Here is a 15,621-nt window from a genome sequence, read left to right on the forward strand (position 1 = left end):
GGTAAAATTATGACTTCTGACAAGCATATGCGTCTACATAACCACCACCACAATCAAGCTCTAGAACATCTCTATCATCCCCCCAAATTTCTTCTGTGTCACTTCCCAGGCAACTCAGCCTCTTTGCCCAACCCCAAGCCCCCTCTGAACTTTTCTCTGTTACTATAGATTCAATTTGTTTCTTCATCCACTTCACATAGATAAAATCAAATAGTACTTTTGTATGTCTATCATACTGCACTCAATATAATGTTCTAGATATTCAATTATGTTGTTGCATGTGTCAGTAGTTAGTTCTTTTACTTCATGAGTAGTATTCCATTGTAAGGATCCACCACATTTTATCTATTCGTTTAAGTGTTGATGGGACATTGGGACTGTTGCCAGACTTTTGGCTACTAGGAGTGAATCTGCTATGAATCTTTGTGTAGGAGTCTTTCTGTAGAGATGTTGTTGTTTTTTTTTTTTTTTTCTCTTTGATAAATACTTAGAGTAAAGTTTCTGAGTTATTACTTTACATTCACAAATAGTATTGTTGGTTATTTTGACGTTAGCCATTTTAGCGGGTGTGTAATGTCATCATCCTCTCATAGTTGTTTGTTTAATTTTTTTTAATGTTTATTTATTTTTGAGAGAGAGAGACAGAGTGTGAGCAGGGGAGGGGCAGAGAGAGACAGAGACACAGAATCAGAAGCAAGCTCCAGGCTCCCAGCTGTCAGCACAAGAGCCCGACGTGCGGGGGGGGCTCGAACTCACAAGCTGGAGATCATGACCTGAGCCAAAGACAGACACTTAACCTACAGAACCACCCAGGTGCCACTCATAGTTGTTTAAATTTTCATTTCCTGGTTGGCTAATGACATTGAGCATCTTTATATATGCTTATTGACCATTTGCATATCTTCTTTTTTGAAGCAAATGTTCAAAATATTTGCCTATTTTTAATTTGGTTACTTGATTTCTTATTTTTGTATTTGGGAGAGTTCCCGATACATTCTGGAGAAACTTCTTTTGTTGAAAATTAATTGTGGATATTTTCCTTAATGTTTGGCTTGATTTTTTTTTTTATTTCCTTAATGGCTTTATTTGAAGAGAACAGTCAATTTTGATGAAGTCTAATTTTTAAATTTACAAAATTCTTGTTTTATGTGTCTTAAGAAACCTTTTCCTACACCAAAGTAGCAAAGACTTTCTAATGTCTAGACATTTTATAGTTCTAATCTCAGTGTTTAGGCCTGTAAATCACTGAGTTAATTTTTATTTTTATTGAGAGGTAAAGACTGAATGTTCATCTTTTCTTCTATAGGGATACCTGGATCATTTATTGAAAAAAAAATAGCCTTTCCCCCACTGAATTGCCTTTATACTTTTACAAAAATATATGTATTTCCACCCCTAGGATTTCTATTTTGTTACATTGATTTATAAGAATTGCAAAGATTTTAGTACTTAATATTCAAAAAGTATTAAATTTTTCTGGGTATGCTGGGGACATAGTTTTAATGTAATTTTATTTTTCTTCTTGTGATTTTGTTTTGGAGGGTTTTTGGAAGGCAGTTTTAGGCAGTTCCCTTAGTCCTTAGCTAACTCCTTCCATATGAAATTTAGAATAACTTTAGTATGTTCTATCAAAAATTCTATAAGATTGTCATTAACAAACAAGTTCAGTAATGTGGCTGACTACAAGATCAATACAGAGAATTAATTGTATGCCTGTATACTGGCAATAACCAATCTGAAAATGAAATTAAGAAAATACTACCATAGAATCGGGAATAAATTTAAAACTGAAAATAAATTTAATAAAAGAAGTACAAAACTTGTTGACTAAAAACTACAAAAAAAAATTTGTTTAATAAATTAAGGAAAACAAATAAATGGGAAGACATCCCGTATTCATGGACTGGAAGGCTAACATTGTTGAGATGATATTACTCCCCAAAGTGATTTTTACAGGTTCATTGCAACCCCTATCAGAATCCTAACTGGCTTCAGCCTGGGTGGCTCTGTCGTTTGAGTATCCAACTCTTGATTTTAGCTCAGGTCACTATCCCAGGGATGTGGGGCCTGCATCAGGCTCCATGCTGAGTGTGGAGCCTGCTTAAGTCTCTCTATCTCTCCTCCACGCCACTTCCCCAGTCATGTGCTCTTTCTCTCTCTCTTTAAAAAAAAAAAAAATCCAGTTAGGCTTCTTTGTAGAAATTGACAAGTTGATCCTAAAATTCATATGGAATTCCATGGAAAGTTGAATACTCAAAATAATTTTGAAGAACAAAGTTGAAGGAATCATACTTTCTGATTTCAAAACCTATCAAGCAGCAGTAACCAACAGTGATCCTAGCATAAAAATAGGTATGTAGATCAACAGAATAGAGCTGAGAGGCCAGAAATAAGCTCCTTATTATGATTAATTTTTGACGATGGTGGCAAGACTTTTCACTGGGGAAAAGATGGTCTTTCTAGAAAATGGTGCTAGAACAAGAGAATGACTGCATCAAAAGAATTAAATCAAACTCTGACCTCACATCATATACAAATATTAACTCAAAATGGATCGATAATGTAAAATTTAGTAGAGAAAATTATCAAATTATTAGAAGAGAACATAGGAATAATTCTTTATGGCTTTGGATTTGGCAATGGGTTTTTTTTTTATAATTTTTTTTTAATGTTTATTTATTTTTGAGACAGAGAGAGACAGAGCATGAACGGGGGAGGGGCAGAGAGAGAGGGAGACACAGAATCGGAAGCAGGCTCCAGGCTCTGAGCCATCAGCCCAGAGCCCGATGCGGGGCTCGAACTCACGGACCATGAGATCGTGACCTGAGCTGAAGTCGGACGCTTAACCGACTGAGCCACCCAGGCGCCCCATGGCAATGGGTTTTTAATGTGACACCAAAAGCATAAGCAAAGGAGTAAAAATTGGTAAGTTTGACTTCATCAAAATTAAAGTATTATCAATTTCAAAAGTTATCAACAAAGTAAAATGACAATTCACAGGATGGAAAAAGATATTTGCAAATGATATATCTGACAAGACACTTGGGTCTAGAATATATAAAAAAACTCTTCTAACTCAATAAAGATTTTTCTAAGTGGGCAAAGGCTTTGAATAGATAAAAGATATACAAATGGCCAATAAACACCTGAAAGCCATGCTCAAAATTATTAGTCATCATCCAAATCACAATGAGGTACTGCTTCACACGCATTGAGATGACTATAATAAAAAACACAGACAATAACAAGTGTTGGTGAAGATGTAGTAAGTTAGAACCCCATGCATTCTGTACGGGGAATGTAAAGTGATGCAACCACTTTGAGGGAAATACAAACCAAAACCACACTGAGATACCACCTCACGCCAGAGTGGCTAAAATGAACAAATCAGGAGACTATGGATGCTGGCGAGGGTGTGGAGAAATGGAAACCCTCTTGTGCTGCTGGTGGGAATGCAAACTGGTGTAGCCGCTCTGGAAAACAGTGTGGAGTTTCCTCAAAAAATTAAAAATAGAGCTACCCTATGACCCAGCCATAGTACTGCTAAGAATTTACCCAAGGGATACAGGATTGCTGATGCATAGGGGCACTTGTACCCCAATGTTTATAGCAGCACTTTCAACAATAGCCAAATTATGGAAAGAGCCTAAATGACCATCAACTGATGAATGGATAAAGAAATTGTGGTTTATATACACAATGGAGTACTACGTGGCAATGAGAAAGAATGAAATGTGGCCTTTTGTAGCAACGTGGATGGAACTGGAGAGTGTTATGCTAAGTGAAATAAGTCATACAGAGAAAGACAGATACCATATGTTTCCACTCTTATGTGGATCCTGAGAAACTTAACACAAGACCATGGGGGAGGGGAAGGGGAAAAAAAAAACAGTTAGAGAGGGAGGGAGCCAAACCACAAGAGCCTCTTAAAAACTGAGAAGAAACTGAGGGTTGATGGGGGGTGGGAGGGAAGGAAGGGTGGATGATGGGCATGGAGGAGGGCACCTGTTGGGAGGAGCACTGGGTGTTGTATGGAAACCAATTTGACAATCAATTTCATATTACTATAAACAAACAAACAAACAAAATGATGCAGCCAGTTTGGAAAACAGATTGGCTGTTCTTCAAAATGCAAAACATGATCCCCACATTCTAATCCTAGGTATGAACACAAGAGTAATGAAAACATATGTATACACAAAACTCGTAAATGAATGTTCATAGCAGCATTATTCATAATGGCCAAAAAAGTGGAAAAAACTAATCAACGGATGAACAAACAAAATAAGGTATATCCATACGATGGACTATTATCAGGCAATAAAAAAAATAAACTGAAACATTGATACATTTTGCAACATGGAAGCACCCTGAAAACATTATGCTAAGTGAAAGAAGCCAGTCACTAAAGACAGTATATTATACAATTCCATTTATATGAAATATCCAGAATAGGAAAATCCATTGAAGCAGAAAGTTGATTGGTAACTGCGTAGGTGTGGAAAGCAGGAGAGAAATGAGAACAGCCTGCTAATAGATATGGGGTTTCTTTTTGGTGTGACGAAAATGTTCTAAAGTTGATTCTGATGATGATTGCACAACTCTTAATATATTTAAAAAAACACTGAATTATATACTTTAAGTGGGTGGGTCATGTAGTAGGTGAATTAACAAAGTCTTTTGTCTTGTTTTTAAGAATGTAGCTTCTTGAGGCACCTGGGTGGCTCAGCTGTTTTGAGCGTCCAACTTCGGTTCATGTCATGATCTCACGGTTCGTGGGTTCAAGCCCCGTGTCGGGCTCTGTGCTGACAGCTCAGAGTCTGGAGCCTGTTTCAGATTCTGTGTCTCCCTGTCTTTCTGTGCCCCCCCACCCCCGCTCATGCCCTGTCTCTGTCTCTCTCTCAAAAATAAATAAACATTAAACAAAAAAAAGAATGTAACTTCTGTTGCAATGGTCTTGCAAAAATTCCCCCTTTCCTGAAGTAAATGGTATGTAAAATGGTTTAATTGCTATTTTCTAAGGTTGACGGATTCTTACATTATTGGGATAAATCTTATTTCATGATTTATGATTATGATTATGATTATTAAAGACTTACTTCTTTAGAGCATTTTTAGGTTCACAGCAAAATTGAGGGGAAGGTAGAGAGATTTCTCATATTCCCCTGCCTTTGCCCATGCATAGCACCCTCATTACCAGCGTCCCCCACCAGGGTTTACAAGTGATGAACCTACACTGACACATCATTATCTGCTAGAGTCTATAGTTCATCTTAGGGCTCACTCTTTATGTCATGTATTCTACAGGTTTGAGAAAACGTATCTTATGACATGTAGCCATAATTATGGTGCCATACAGAGTGTTTTTATTGTCCCCCAGATCCTCTGTGCTCTATTTATTTCACCCTCCCCACCTCGTCCTGGCAGCCACTGATCTTTTAACTTCTTCCATAGTTTGGCTTTTTCAGAATATCATATAGTTGGACGCATACAGTATGTAGCTTTTCCAGATTGTCTTCCTTTCACTTAGTAATTAGCATTTAAAGTTCCTTCGTGTCTTTTCATGGCTTGATAGCTCATTTCTTTTTAGTGCTCAATAATATTCCAGTTGTCTGGTTGTACTGTCCACCCACCTACTGAAGGACATCTTGGTTGCCTCCAAGTTTGGGAAAAATTATGAATAAAGGTGCCATAAACATGCCTGTGCAGGTTTTTGTGTGGACATAAGTACCAAGTAAGTATTTGACATAAGTATTTGAGTAAGTACCAAGGAGTGTGATGGCTAGATTGTAAGGTAAGAGTATGTTTCGTTCTGTCGAAACCACCAAAACATCTTCCAAAGTGGCTGTACTGCCTTGCATTCCTCCTCTCTCTGCCCTTCTTTCTTTGGTGGTTACTCATAAATTGTCATACACATAATTAACATACTTTTCCTAGCAGACTCTAGACTGGAATCTCCCTCCTTCCACTGAATAAGAGTGGAATTTTAGGACTTTTCACTTCCTTTCCGCCCCCGCCCCCCATCTCCCAAAAGCTATTATTTTCCAAAATGGATCTTTCTAATTGTCATTAGCTATTATAGTCTTGTTATTATTTACATTGCTTGCATTTTAGTAACACTAATTATCATATCGCCACCAATCCTTAGATGTGCCACTGTGTTTTCATAGCCATGTGCCCACTTCTATCAAAGGCAGGGTTTGCTAGAGGGGCAGAGGGTGCAGGACGCACCAAGAAAGGAACATGGCTGCAGGAAGAAATGGGAAGTAAGTGAAGAAACCATTTCATGTACCTCAGTTTTGTGTCCACCATAAGCTCATGATGGCCTAGAATTTGCAGTTTAAAAAAACAAAACAACCAACCAAACAAACAAACAAACAAAAAACTTGTCAAAGGTTTGGATCTTCTATCATCCATTTTTGAAATTCTACTTTAAAAATTGATACATATCCATTTTCTGAAACCCTTTCTCCAAATCTACAACATCGTTTTCTTTGATTCTCAAAGAATTGTAAGAACATAAGAAGAAATTTTACATGTACATGTAAGTGATATACTCACTTCCAACATCTGTTTCAAAGGTTTCATTTTTGTTCAAAAACACATTGGCACCATACAATACTTTTAAATTACAGGAATAATTTTGTTTAGGTGAAAGGGGTTCCAAATAAGTTTCGGTCTTATTAGATGAAGAAAAGTTAGCTGAAAGAAATAAGTATCATGTATCAGTACATGTACGAATACAATAATCATATTTAACTCTCTCTTTAGATTTCATATCTGTAATAAATATCTATTAGATTGAAAACTTTAGCAAATAGGAAATAAGTAAAAGATACTAAAAACTACTATAATAATGCATGATTTTGCCACACTCAATTTTTTTTTCCAGAGGAAAGCGCAAACTCAGTCCCCCACTACCACAAATTATGCATTCGAGTTACCCACATTTGAGGAAGACGCAGGGGTCAGTGCATCTGGAGTGCAATGGATAAAACTCACCCTGGGAAAACCACCTTCATGATCGTGGTATCTCCCCTGCCAGATAAGTACACCACACTCGATTTTAAAGAAAATATTAAAAAGTCTAACTGAATTTGAGAGTGTCTCTAATTTCACTGATGGAATGAGTTCTCTGTTCAGAAACTAAGAATCCACCTGAGTTAGCCTTTGCCTAATAGATATTTTAAGTACACCATTACTTTATCATCATTTCATTATAAATCTATTCTTGCTTTCCTCATACCGCTTGTATCGTAGCTATGAAGCTTCTTTACAACATGATGATTGCAATCAGTGTCACACTTCATCCTTTGTGTAGTGTGTGCGTGTGCGTGTGTGTGTCTGTTTGCCTTGCCAAATACGGCTTAGCAAATGGCTTTACATCAAGGGAGAGTTTCTACTTTAACAAATTCAAATAAAAAGAAAAAAACATTAATTCATTAATTATTAAAAAGAACTAGTATCTCAATTATTGTCCCCCATATGAGCCCAAACCCATATTCCTAGAGGCACTGATTGTGTTTTTCCCACTTTTCTTTCATGTAAATGTTCTTGAGATTGTCCATGAATTTTGTTAATGGAGGGTTGACCACATACATAAACTCTTGAGTCACATGATCTTACGTTTGCTTTTCTTTTTATTCTAACAGTATGTGTGTCATATGTTTTCTATGGCACCCTTCCCTGATAACCTTTTCAACAATGCCTTGTGTATAACAGTTGCCAAGAAAATTCTTATAAATTAATTGACTTTTGCTATTTCAAAGATTATTTTGGGGGAAAGTATTTGTCTATTTTGTGAATTTGAGTGGTATAGACAATACAATGTTTTGACTCCATAAAACCATAGACCAAAAGGGGGTGAAGGAAGGTAGAGGAAGGGGAAGAGTGGGGGGAAGAGGAGAGAGAGAGGGAGAGAAAGAAGGAAGGAAAGCAAGAGGAAGGGAGGGAAGGAAGGAAGGAAGGAAGGAAAGAAAGAATAGATAATATCTAGAACAACTTTCTACCATAAAAATATTCCAATCAAAGCTATATTCTTACCACAATTAAGTACGTGTGTAATCTTTTTTTCATCACAAGTAAAGTTTTCCTTTTTTTCCAGTCTTAAACAAATAGAAATATTTGCTTTTGTTGGCTCTGTACAAGTTTTCAAATAGAAACTTTCAGGATCTGTCAAAAAGAAGATATAGAAACAGATGATTAATGATTCATAATGTGTGCCATGTGTTCAATTAAAGTCTCTGAAACTATATTCGTGATATAGTCTTTGAGAGCATTTAGTTTTGAAAGTTTTGAAAAACTCCAATAACTCGGGGTTTAACATGCCTCAATTATATAGCTTATTCTTTTTTTAACATCACACATTTTGGAAAGCATTTAATTGGCAGCATTTTATTTAGAATTTATCTTACCTTTGAAAAATGGGACCCAAGCAAATTTCTAGATGAAATTGCATTTTTTTGCACATTTTAAAACACTCACTTCATTTGTTCTTACTTATATCTTCCACTTTTTTATTTACTCTGTGATTTTTTTTATTAAATGATTATTAGAGTATGGGGGTCCTGTCTTGGAGAATACGTTTTGTAAATTGTCATTTTCTGTTTCTAAATGATAATTTATTTCAGTAATATTTGGAGAAAATGAATAAGTTACATGACATTTTTCCGAAAATACCAAAATTTAGCCCACTTTTTAAACTTTTCATTCCAGTTAGTTAACGTACAGTGTAATATTAGTTTCAAGTGTATAATATAGTAGTTCGACACTTCCATACATCACCCCGTGCTCAACACAAGTGAAGTCCTTAATCCCTAACCACCTCTTCAACCCATCTCCCCATCCCCTTCCACTCTGCTAGCCTTTAGTTTGTTCTTTATCGCTAAGAGTCTGTTTCTTGTTCTCTCCCTCTCTTTCTCTTATTTTTCCCTTTGTTCATTTTGTTTCTCAAATTCCACATGTGAGTGAAGTCATATGGTATTTAACTGTTTCATTTCACTTTATGCCCTCTAGCTGTATCCATGCCGTTGCAAATGACATATCTGATGAAGGGTTAGTATCCAAAATATATAGAGAACTTATACAAATCAACACCCCAAACACAAATAATCCAGTTTAAAAAGGGGCAGAACACTTTAACAGACATTTGTCCAAAGAAAACAGGCAGATGGCCAACAGACACATGAAAAGATGCTCATCATCACTTATCATCAGGGAAATGTGAATCAAAACCACAAGAGCTATCATCTCACACCATCAGAATGGCTAAAATCAACAACCCAAAAAACAACAGGTGTTGGTGGAGAAAAAGGACCCCTCACGCACTGTTGGTAGGGATGCAGACATTGTGGGAAACAGTATGACCCTTCCTCAAAAAGTTAACGATAAAACTACTTTATAATCCAGCAATCTCCCAGATGGATATTTCCCCAAACAGTACAAGAACATTAATTCAAAGGGATACATGCATCCCTATGTTTAAAGCAGAATTATTTGCAATAGCCAAGATACGGAAGCAAACTTCAACCTATTCAAATGTGTTCTTGAATTATTATGTGATGTGAAAGAGTAGACAAATGTACACAGTTCCTGAATCCCTTTTCCAAAATGCATTTTGTTATATTCTTCGGTGTAGGGGGCTTGATACCCTTACCCCCTTCCCCTTCTCAGCAGTAGGTGAGCCGGCAGAAGTGGCTTGATCACCTTAACATGATTATAACTCTCTTTTTTTGTGTGTGAACGTAGTTTTGTTCTTTCCACAAACATCAAATCCTTGACTTTGGGGTTTACCCCAATGTACTCCAGACACACTTGTATGTAGAAGAATAAATATGTGCACATCTATATTTAATGACTTGAACTAAGTACGGAGGGGGAAGAAAGCTTATAGGTAATCACTTATCCACAGTGGGATAAGTCGTACCTAATCTACTTGAAACACTCTGTGAAAGGAGTATAGGGAGGGAGTAAGGGGTAAAGAAGGCTTATGAACTCCTAATTTCACTGGGTTAGAAGAGCAGAAGGTTCGCCCACTAGCGTCCAGCTGACATCTTTCCCCTCACCCCTGTTCATTTACCAGACAGATTCCTTCACCCACTAGAATGAAAAACACGTGGATTTGTATTCTTTTGTAAATATACAAATAGCAACCAATTTAAACTTACCTGGTGGTACGTCCAATTCTATAATTTTATTTGGAGGATCACAAGAAGTGTGACTGATAGTAACATTCTTATTTTCACACGCTGGTAGGTTATGGATCTCATTCATTTTACATATGGCATTTTCACACTTCACATCATCGCTAACATTTAGTTTTGCTATAAATGAATTATTTCCATAGTCATAACGATATTTCACACTGATAACTTTATATTTCTCATCTGAAAGAAAATAAAAATGTGGATTCCCTTTTTAAAAATTTTTCAGAATAAGCTTACATCAAATGCAAGCGCTTTAACATAGATTTCCGAAAGTATCAAATATCTAACAAAATGTCCCCAGAAACATTAAAAAAAAAAAAGAAAAAACACATCAGGTGTGTCCATGATTATTTTTTCAAAATTCCCTTTACATCGACTGCCTATCAAGGACCTCAGCTTTTAAGTTTATACTTGGATGATTAATAGATTAATGTCTTATCTCCCTAACTCGACTATATGTTTTATGACAGCAAAGGCCAGTGTATTTTGAACACCACCATAAACCCAAGTCATTACATAAAACCTGTCATTAGCAGGGGCACACTTGCTTGAATTACTGGTTGAAATGATACACGAATGAAACATCTGATGAATTTCTTCTTGCTTTATCATTTCCCTTACTTCCTAAAATGCAGTTGTTGATTACCTGTTTCTCCAAATTTGTGGAACATTAATTCAGGGGGCACAGGCCTCATTATTCCTTTACTTAGGTAGAATTATTGATAACGAACCCTCCTAAGTACCTCTCCTTAGCGCTATGTTGCATTCCCTTCTTTCTTTAAAAAAACATTGTTGAATGGTAAAAAATATCTTTTCAACAAATACTAATTTGTCCCTCACTTTCAACCCAATGAACATTATTAAGCCCTTATTATGTTTGAGACACTGCCCCAAGCACTAAGAATACAAACCATCGGCTTTTAGAAATGTAGAGTCTAATGTGGAGACCGACATAGACGGGTGGCTGCAGACGAGCAAACCCCTAAAATAAGAATGTGTACAAAATAATAAGGGAGGAAAGTAGTGAGAAATCTAGTCAGAGTGTAAGGATAGGAGAGGCTCTCAGAGGAGGTGGGTGACTCAGTTTGTATTTGGAAATATGAGCAGGACATAGAAAAATAGATGGTGGGAACAGGGGTGCTGGATGAGGATAGAGAGGAATTCTAAGTGGAGAGGAAGAGGAGGAGAGAACACGGACGCATGATGTAAACATTATGTGTTTAGGAAACTGTAAGTAGTTTCATATTAGTTAAGTGAAGAGCGTCAAGAGGCAATAACACAAGAGGAATATGATCATAAAAGACCATATTAATTAAGCAAACATATGAAGGCTGATCTTTACATTATAACGCATGGACAGCTACTGAAGGCAGAGACTTCGGTGGTGAGATTCAGCAATGTGCAGAGGGTTAAGCCCTGACCACGAATGACTACTTTCACCGGGAAGAGAGTAGGAACGTGCAAAGAGGGTTGTACAAGCTGTTCTCAAACATCTGCTTTGAGCCAAACCCTGGCAAGACAGAAGGACAGAGAGACAGAGACAAAAACAGATTCTTTTACTTGATAAGCCTTGAAGACATTCTCCACATTTCACATTTATTGTTACAACGCATCCTTAACTCCTGCCACCCCAAAGCAAGTTTGGTATTTTCCACTTCACACACACTCAATCTGAAGTTCAGTGGCTTCACCAAAGTTGTTTAGCTAGTAATTATTAATTCTGGTGCTCAAAACTTATGTCTGAATATGACATCAAAGTTTCTTGCCTCTGAAGGACACAGGCTCTTAAGATTTGGAGCTAACCATTGCGGGGAAAGGGGAACCAGTGAGTCTAGCTTGTTAGTGGCTCCGGGGGGTTGGAATGAAGAAGCAGATAAGGAAAATGCCATTCTTTTTTTTTTTTTTTCAACATTTATTTATTTTTGCGACAGAGAGAGACAGAGCATGAACGGGGGAGGGGCAGAGAGAGAGGGAGACACAGAATCCGAAACAGGCTCCAGGCTCCGAGCCATCAGCCCAGAGCCTGACGCGGGGCTCGAACTCCCAGACCGCGAGACCGTGACCTGGCTGAAGTCGGACGCTTAACCGACTGCGCCACCCAGGCGCCCCAAGGAAAATGCCATTCTAAAGTGATATGTGCTGCCTCCAAATTAACATAACTTACCACATGATTGCTTAGGTGTAGTAGGAACTGTAATAGAAAAAAAAGAGAGAAAGCAAATTATTAAAATTTCATTTACAACATCTCTGCTCTCTATGGTCGTTTGGGGTGAGGAGGTTTACAATGTTTTCAACTTCATAAATTGGAAGGTCTGTGAGTTAGTTTTAACATAGAACACAAGGTTTTGTGCAATGTACAACACAGTGCTTGGTATAATGCTTTAATCTCAAAACTTCAAATGTTATAAACTAATGAGCTAGTTCTGTAAGACATTTTCATGAGTTTAACCCAATAAACATGATGGTAATAATGATAATAATAATAATAATAATAATGTTGAGGTTTTTTCCAGCACACATTTGATTATGGCGTGGTGACTTGGCTAACCATTCACGTACCTAAAAACATGTAAAGGTCCTCCTCCCCTTGATTACTCTCAAAATAGATTTATATCATTATAACCCCTAGAGAGTTCAGTTGACACGTTTGTTGAAAAAAAAAATCAGAAAATAGGCAAAGGCGGCTTCACTCTCTGGTTTAACTTGTGTAAGTTCTTTGCACCTATAGTGGATCCAGCGTAGTGAATGGCTCTTTCAACAAATTGAAACACATCGTGGGGGAAGCATATTTGCATTTAACTGAAGAATGGGTGGAAATGTGCCAAGAGATCCTGCCAACCCGGTCTTTGAGTTGGAAGAATTTGGGAGAGGACCATGGGCTTGCCCGCTCTGCCATGGCCAGCCCACTGACTGCCACCGCCAATTGCTGGGTCCGTTCAGATCTCTTTCCTTTGCTTGCATGGTCCATGCCACATGACTGGAGCTCTGCACTCAATCCTCTGCCATTCGCCACTTGGAATGGGGAGTCCCGTGGATAGACTTGTTCTTTTTCATGCTAATACCTAAGCCCACTCTTAGAGAAAGAAGTCATAGTATTTTTGATCGTTTTTCTATGCCTCTGCATAAAGCACACAACCCTTGGGGGATGTCATAATGATATGAAAAGATATCACAGTAACATTATGCCCTGCTATTGCACAGCTAAAATATGTGGGGTTTTTTTTTGTTTTGTTTTTTAATTTTTTTTAACGTTTATTTATTTTTGAGACAGAGAGAGACAGAGTGTGAACAGGGGAGGGGCAGAGAGAGAGGGAGACACAGAATCTGAAACAGGCTCCAGGCTCTGAGCTGTCAGCACAGAGCCCGACGCGGGGCTCGAACTCACAGACCGTGAGATCATGACCTGAGCCCAAGTCAGACGCTTAACCGACTGAGCCACCCAGGCGTCCCTAAAATATGTGTTTTAAGACTAACTGCCATTCCACAGTCCCCATCATTCGAATACTCAATTGAACTTCTCAAAAAAAGTGCCCCCCGAGAGAGCAAATGGAAGACCCTTCTACGAGCACATCCCAGGTACATGGTAGTAGTATGACTGCATGGCTGAGGGTAAGATTGTCACCTGTTTCGGAAGCAGTCATAATGCTTGTGGCGGGTGGCGTGGACGTAAGACTCTGATCTGCAAGGAAATGAACAGAGGATAAAAGTTAGTGAGTTTGTCATAATGAAGGGCAAGGGAAAAACTCTTTAGCAACGATACTTTCTTTCTCTCCTAACTGAATCACTGGACTTGACACTTGCTCCTTGTCAAAACAGGAAAGTGAGCCAAAACCTTATCTATCTACCAATGGCCCTTTAAGATAACCAATAGTTCCAATAATTAGAGCTTGACATTCAGTAAGTTGAGAGAAACTGTTCTTTCTTTGGTGTAATTCTTACCTGATGTGCGATCTTCCTCTACTCCTTTCTCCTTCAATAACTTCCTTATTTTAATTACTAATAAGGATCCCACTTATTCTTTTTAAATACTCACTGCTTCCCAGGCATTTTACATATTTGGTCCTCACATCCATCCCCTAAAATGAATATTACAATATCTATTTTTACAGAAGGGAAAAGCATCACACAAAAACTATTAGTAGCTTGTGCTAAAGTCAGCCAGAAAGTTAACCGGACTGGATTGGACCCCAGAGCTATATCCTGAACTTTCATGATGTGAGTAACAAAACGAAGCACGCCCAGAAACAAAGCTTACTGGCAAGTTTATTTTGGCTCATTTGATACCAGTATGTGAAACGTCGCTGCAAATAATATTTGGTATGAAATACGTAAAAGAACTGCATTCAAGTCTCAAATTTCCAGTTCATTACCCACAACTCAAAAGCCCTAGGGCACCGCGGGCAAACCTGAGGAGTTATCTTTGGTGGTGATGCTGGAGATGAGTGAGGGTAGGGCAGCAGAGCTGCTGAGTGCGGGGCTGAGGGTCGCTACTGGTGTGAAAGCTGTGTCTGCAGGGAAGGTGCTGGGTGGAATCGTCTCTCCTGGAAAACCTGCAATCAGAAAGGCCATCATCACGGTCATCCATTTTCGCCACAGAAGGGCAATGGCCAGACATTCAGTGTAAACAGAGCATCGAGGCTTAGGCCAAGCAACGATTGAGCACGTAGCTGTCTGTGTTCTGCAAAACTGAATGAAAACCAGCCAGGCCTGCAGAAGTTTCACATCGTGCAACTCAACGCCTAGGCAGCTTTGTAATCAGAGCACCACTTGTAAAATATTTGGCACCTGAGGAGACAGCTGGTTTGCACAAGCCAGGGAGGCCAAGCTTTCCAACCAAGGGATGCCTTAGGTGATGGCGAAAATGCACCCGAGCGACAGAGTGGGGTGCTGGCTTGCGGAGCTCTGGGTGGCAAAGGGTGTGTGAAGGTTGGAAGAAGAGGAAGCACAACCTGCCATGTGCTGGAAACCTTGCCTGGGGGGCACCTCCCTGGGGAGGCCTTTCTGGGTGCAGATGCCTAGCTCTAATTTTCTTACATGAGAGCTGAATGGGCTTCTGCCTTTGCAGCTGCTGAGCTCAGGGTGTTTTCCTTTCCAGGTGGAGGTTACAATTCTACTTTCACTATGTTGATTGCCCTCGCCAGGAAAAAATCAAATTGGTTTAGAACCAAAGAACTTCTGCATCATCCAGACACCATTTCCTTATTTTCCAAGCAAACCTAAGCAAATACGTATAGAATTAGGTGTCGTAGCTGAAGAAACTGCACGACGTATTTGGTTAGGACTTGTTGCCAAGCTTCAAAGCACCCAAGGCATGCTACATCTTCCTGCAGACATCACACCCAGAATTCCGACACAAGCAATAAGTATGTATTCACTGGATGCCTACTAGGGGACTGGCACTCCGGTAGTTGTCGCG

General features: G+C 38.6%; 1 protein-coding gene, 1 long non-coding RNA gene and 1 other non-coding gene across 7 annotated transcripts in view; all 3 read right to left on the bottom strand.

Annotated features, from left to right (window-relative positions):
• The window catches only part of PTPRC (protein tyrosine phosphatase receptor type C), a 125,655-nt gene that overhangs the window by 44,159 nt on the left and 65,875 nt on the right, over positions 1-15,621 (bottom strand). For 3 of the 5 annotated variants that reach the window (XM_086693309.1, XM_086693307.1, XM_025921099.2), the window contains 6 exons: positions 14,612-14,755; positions 13,828-13,884; positions 12,370-12,396; positions 10,167-10,385; positions 8,044-8,172; positions 6,562-6,702 (listed from right to left, as the gene is read on the bottom strand). In XM_086693309.1, coding sequence (XP_086549435.1) covers positions 6,562-6,702; positions 8,044-8,172; positions 10,167-10,385; positions 12,370-12,396; positions 13,828-13,884; positions 14,612-14,755 — 717 coding nt within the window. The remainder of the gene's footprint in view (positions 1-6,561; positions 6,703-8,043; positions 8,173-10,166; positions 10,386-12,369; positions 12,397-13,827; positions 13,885-14,611; positions 14,756-15,621) is intronic. The other 2 variants (XM_086693311.1, XM_086693308.1) reach the window with 1 other exon arrangement.
• Positions 437-3,883, bottom strand: LOC147572559 (uncharacterized). Its single transcript, XR_015245814.1, has 2 exons — positions 2,810-3,883; positions 437-2,520 (listed from the first exon to the last, which is right to left on the bottom strand). It is a non-coding gene; the product is annotated as an uncharacterized LOC147572559 (long non-coding RNA).
• LOC112857956 (U1 spliceosomal RNA) lies at positions 6,890-7,053 on the bottom strand. Its single transcript, XR_003223362.1, has one exon. It is a non-coding gene; the product is annotated as a U1 spliceosomal RNA (small nuclear RNA).

The sequence above is a fragment of the Puma concolor genome, chromosome E4 (genome assembly GCF_028749965.1).
Source record: "Puma concolor isolate L17-30 chromosome E4, mPumCon1.1.hap2, whole genome shotgun sequence".
In the NCBI taxonomy this organism is placed as follows: Eukaryota; Metazoa; Chordata; class Mammalia; order Carnivora; family Felidae; genus Puma; species Puma concolor.